This window comes from Monodon monoceros, unplaced genomic scaffold (genome assembly GCF_005190385.1).
Source record: "Monodon monoceros isolate NGI ecotype Baffin Bay Population unplaced genomic scaffold, NGI_Narwhal_1 Super_Scaffold_16, whole genome shotgun sequence".
NCBI lineage: Eukaryota > Metazoa > Chordata > Mammalia > Artiodactyla > Monodontidae > Monodon > Monodon monoceros.
This window is the reverse complement of record NW_021703772.1, coordinates 66,065,566-66,070,571: the sequence shown is the minus strand read 5'-3', so window position 1 is coordinate 66,070,571 and position 5,006 is coordinate 66,065,566. Positions and strand designations below refer to the sequence as shown.

Below are 5,006 nucleotides of genomic sequence, written 5' to 3'. Positions count from 1 at the left end.
ACATATACCCCTAAATGTCATTGAATTAGAAAGGCAATCCAAGCTGCAATTGTCAGTTGAAATTGTTTGCTCTTGGATTCATTTATTATGCAAACTTATTTTGTCTTTTTACAAGCATTCAGGGAGATCATGACATCCCTAACATTTAAAGTTTGTATTCTCTGATCCATCCATGGGGTATAAAATGATGATTGCTTAGAGGTAGTGTAGATTAGTGGAAAAATTAGTAGACTGGGACTTAAGAAAACTGAGTTTTCCTCCTGGCTCTGCCTTTTGCCACAATGTGAAATTGGCAAGTCAGGTAAACTTACTGGGTTCAGTTTTCCCACTTCTAAAATGAATGGGCTGGGCTAGATCAGGGGTTGGGAAACGATAACTCACAGGTCAAATCTAGCCTGCCACCCTGTTTTTGTAAGTAAAGTTTTATTGAAGCACAGCCATGTATTTTTTGCGTGTGTTTACATGTTGCCTATAACTGCTTTCATACTTCTACAGCAGAGCTTGAGTAGTTGTCGCAGAGACTGTATGGCCCACAAAGGCTAAAATAATTATTCTCTGGCCTTTTTACAAAAAAAGAGCTTACCAACCCCTGAACTAGATGCTTCTCAGGTTCCTATCCATCTATATCATTGGTGCGCCATGATTAGTTAGGGGTTTTTATTGTATGCAGAAACTCAACTTTTTCAATAAGAGCCTCTCAGGCAGACAAAAGGAGAGGACAGTTCTTATCAGTTGAACAGTTGCTTGAGGTAGATTCACAGAAAATGGAATCACAGGTAAGAAAGTAGCTATAGATTCTGGCTCGACATCTGCTACTACTTTTTGTGGGGACCGGGATGACTGTGCTAGAATCCACTTTCTCCTCTCTTGCATGGGAAATACCCCATGCTTGGATAAGGTGGAAAGAAGGGCAAGTTCTTTCTGGTTGCCTGTGCTCTGGTCTGCATAAAGGTGGAATCTAAGCCAGCAAATATCTTAGGAGTCCCTTAGATTGCCCAGAATTCCACTCATCACCTGAGTGAAGAGCTCAGTCCAACAACACTTGCTGAACCTAATCACTCTATCTACAGAGTCCAAACACTCGAATAATCATGGGATATTGATTAAATGAACATCTCCTTCTCTCCAGAAGCTTGTAGTCTAAGGGAGGGGTAGGGAAGGCCGGGGAGCCAGCAACTAAACAGAAATCCACCAGTCACCATCATGAATGTGCATACGCATCGCAGCCTGCAGTTGCATACGTGCATCACCTACCAAGGATCCAAAAGAATGAGAAGGTACACCAATGAGAGTGAATTATCACACTGCTTGATACTAAGGTGGTGTCAATCTGGACACCTTGGGGAGAGAAGTTCATTTTATAATAAGCAAAGAAAAACTCCTGGCTAGAATGAGGAATGTCATGTAATTTAGACTAAAAATAGCAGGTGGGGATGAGGGCAGTAAGTTTGTTTAAAACTGAGCCTGTGAGCTGGCATGCAGCAGAAAAAAAGGGAGCTTGGGGAAAGGACAGAAGCATTGAAAAAAATGGGAGCAAAATTAATGGGATGGAGAGAAGAGGGAAACGGAGAATGGCGACAGAAGTAAAGAAAGCACAGGAGGGATAAATGAACAAAACTACACACCATAACTCATTTTTATTTTGAGTATGGGTTTAAAATTAGGTTAACTCATGTTCTAAGCCTTCACTTCCCTTTTTGTTTCTGTCTGCAGTTTGATTGTCGTTTGTTCTGGCGTAAGTGGGTTTAAGTCATCCCAGATTTCAAAGGCTTTGCCCTGAGGTACTGGATTTTTATTTGATTTGTAAGAGTTCCAGGGGGCTAATCTGTGTTCTTCCCTCCAAGGTGGATCGAATGTCTTTCCCATGTGGCTGCACTAAAGAAGGATGTAGTAACACAGCAGGTAGAATTGAATTTAATCCTATCCGTGTCCGGACTCACTTTTTGCACACAATAATGAAACTTGAACTGGAGAAAAACCGAGAGCAGCAAATCCCCACGCTGAACGGCTGCCACGGGGAGATAAGTGCCCACAGTAGTTCCATGGGCCCTGTGGCTCACTCCGTCGGATATTCCATCGCAGACAATTTTGAGATTGAAACGGAACCCCAGGCTGCAGTGCTGCACCTGCAGTCGGCGGAGGAATTAGATTGCCAAGGAGAGGAAGAGGAGGACGGTAGCAGCTTCTGCAGCGGAGTCACGGACTCCAGCACCCAAAGCTTGGCCCCCAGCGAGTCAGATGAGGAGGAAGATGAGGACGACGAGGAGGAAGACGAGGACGACGACGAGAAAGGGGACAGTTTCGTGGAAGCTTTGGGTCCCCATGCCGAAGGGGTCCCTCTTCCTTCCGTCCTTTGTTACTCCGATGGCACGGCTGTCCACGAAAGCCACGCGAAAAGCGCTCCCTTTTATGCCAACTCTTCTACCCTCTACTACCAAATAGACAGCCACATTCCAGGAACTCCCAACCAGATCCCCGAGAACTACTCGGAAAGAGAGACTGTCAAAAGCGGTGCCCTCTCGCTGGTGCCTTACACCATGACCCCGGAGCAATTCGTGGACTATGCCCGACAAGCGGAAGAGGCGTACGGCGCCTCCCACTACCCAGCTGCCAACCCCTCTGTCATCGTTTGCTGCTCCTCTTCGGAAAACGACAGCGGTGTGCCCTGCAATAGCTTATATCCCGAACACAGGTCCAATCATCCTCAAGTGGAATTTCACTCATACTTGAAAGGCCCCTCCCAGGAAGGGTTTGGCTCTGCATTGAATGGGGACAGTCACATTTCAGAGCATCCTGCTGAAGATTCTTTGAGCCTCGCAGAAAAGAGCAGATTGCACGAAGAGTGCATCAAATCGCCCGTGGTGGAGACTGTCCCTGTTTAGTAGCTTAAGTTATTCTTGGACCAACTCCTCTCCTATGTAAAGCACTGTATTTAATTGGATTTCGTGGGCTCATCGTGGTTTCAGCTGAGGACCAAGAAAACTTGGACCGTGGTGAATCTTCCAGACTGTATTTTGTTTTCTCCCTTCTAGCTACGTGACTGTGCCGTTGCACAAATGCAGTCTCTATGAGGGTTTTAAACGATTTCAGACTGTTTTGATAGAAAATGCTAATTTTAAAAAAGCATATCTCACAGTTGCCTACCTGTGAAACTGTGTGAAACCTGCCAAGCTGTGTAGATCAGAGCTCCAAGTTTTGGATTATCGGGCCTGTGCAAGATTGTTAACTAAGACTGGGAAATAATAAGATTTAGAGTCCTAATTTTCGATATATCTGAAGATGATGGTGACTTTTTAATGTAAAAGTAATTATTGTAAGAAAAAGATTTAATTGTTCCATGCGTATTTTATTTATGGTAGTTAGAAGTCATGTTTTGATGAAAACGAACAGCAGCATGTTCTTTTAAGCTGAAGACACATAGTTAGTACCACCGAGCATGCCCACATGGATTGCCTCTGGAATCCATTCACATTTTTATGATCGTGTCTGATCAGATTTGCAAATACTTTCTTAAGGGTGAAATAGGCCTATTTTTGCTATTTTGGACAAATAAATGAGTCTATATGTGCAGGTCCTTACACAGTTTTCTCTAAAGTTAACAGTTAGGACAATCCTCTGGTGAGGGTCTAGTTCATTGCCCTCCCTCAGTTGACTCCAGAGATGGAGGTAGAAGGAATTGCCTTTCTTTTTTAAACAGCATCATCTTGGTTCTTAGCTTGGACAGCACCTTCAAACTCTACTCCCCTGCATCAAAATGCACTTTAGTGCCCCTTCATGGTACCTTGTGAGGGGTGGGGACTAAGAACTCTTTGAGATGAAAAATTTTAAAAAAACATTTTTTAATCTGTAACTATTATAAGGTTCATATAATTAAATAGAGGAATCACCCAGTGATACTTTATGAAGGAAAAATGACCTGTTTTCCTTCACCACTCTCAAGACCTAACTCGGTAAAAGCAGAGGAGGCCGAGAAAACACGGAAGAGACAGAACCTCAGCAACCAGCCTTTTTCTACAGCGTGATCAATCCATCTCTACACAATGAGCGTATAATGAAATTTCCATTTAGTGACTAGCTGATTGAAGGGGGGGCCTCTACCCAAATACTCAACTAGGCCTTACTTTTCTGAAGCATTTTGATTTCTCTTGCCTGGGACAATTAGCAGAACAGTCCAGAATGCATTGAATACTTTCTAATTACCTCATGTTCTCTTATTAAAGGGGACAGATAGAAATAAAACATGCACTCCCCACCTTTAGATTATCTGCGCTTGGTTCGTCGGAGGACTTCTAAGATCCCGTTTTCCTGTAAATTAATTTAGGTAACTAAATAGTGTGTTCTACTTTTTTTTTTTTCCAATGCAATATGACTATGCTAAATCTGTTTCATATTTTTGACCTTCTATTATATCATTTCATATTTTATGCCTCTTTGAAATGTGGACATGCCTTGCTATTCAGTGGCTGCATCGCTACTTATTTTTTATGTCTTTTAGACTTGGATGTTTGGAAATATGGATATAAGTATATTGTAGATCTCAAGTCCTTAAAAAATACTATTTTATTTCACTGAACTTAAAAAATGTTTGATCTAGAGAAAGTCCTCCAATGGAAACGTTTCTACTAAGACTTGATTTGGGGAAAACATGTTTACTTGGCAGCTCTTCCACTGTGCAGTTGGTTCCTGCCCCTACTCTACCCCACCACTGGGCCAAACTAGAACCATTAGTATTAACAGTACAGCAGCTTTGGGTTGGTCCTTATGGAGGTAGCAGTAATGAGGGCAGGGATGTTCCTTTTGAATGACAAGCCCTTTGGGCTAATCAGATTGGGGTTTTGCTCAAATCTTGATAGTATATCCCATGTTGTCTACAAAGTTACAGTTTTTAGTGCTTGATCTCCAAATTTTCCCCCCTATTATATAATCTAAAGAGCACAGGCCCAAAGAGGAAATGACAAGAGGCTATTGTTCCTTCATTTGAGCACGTGAAAGAATCATGTGTGCCA

The 5,006-nt window shown here is 42.6% G+C and overlaps 1 protein-coding gene across 1 annotated transcript in view; it reads left to right on the top strand.

Moving 5' to 3' along the window:
* The window catches only part of CSRNP3 (cysteine and serine rich nuclear protein 3), a 70,931-nt gene extending 66,581 nt beyond the window's left edge, over window positions 1-4,350 (top strand). Inside the window, exon 4 of the mRNA XM_029225646.1 lies at window positions 1,845-4,350. Within this exon, the coding sequence (XP_029081479.1) occupies window positions 1,845-2,882 (1,038 nt within the window). The 3' untranslated portion in view covers window positions 2,883-4,350. The remainder of the gene's footprint in view (window positions 1-1,844) is intronic.
* The last annotated feature ends 656 nt before the right edge of the window (window positions 4,351-5,006 follow it).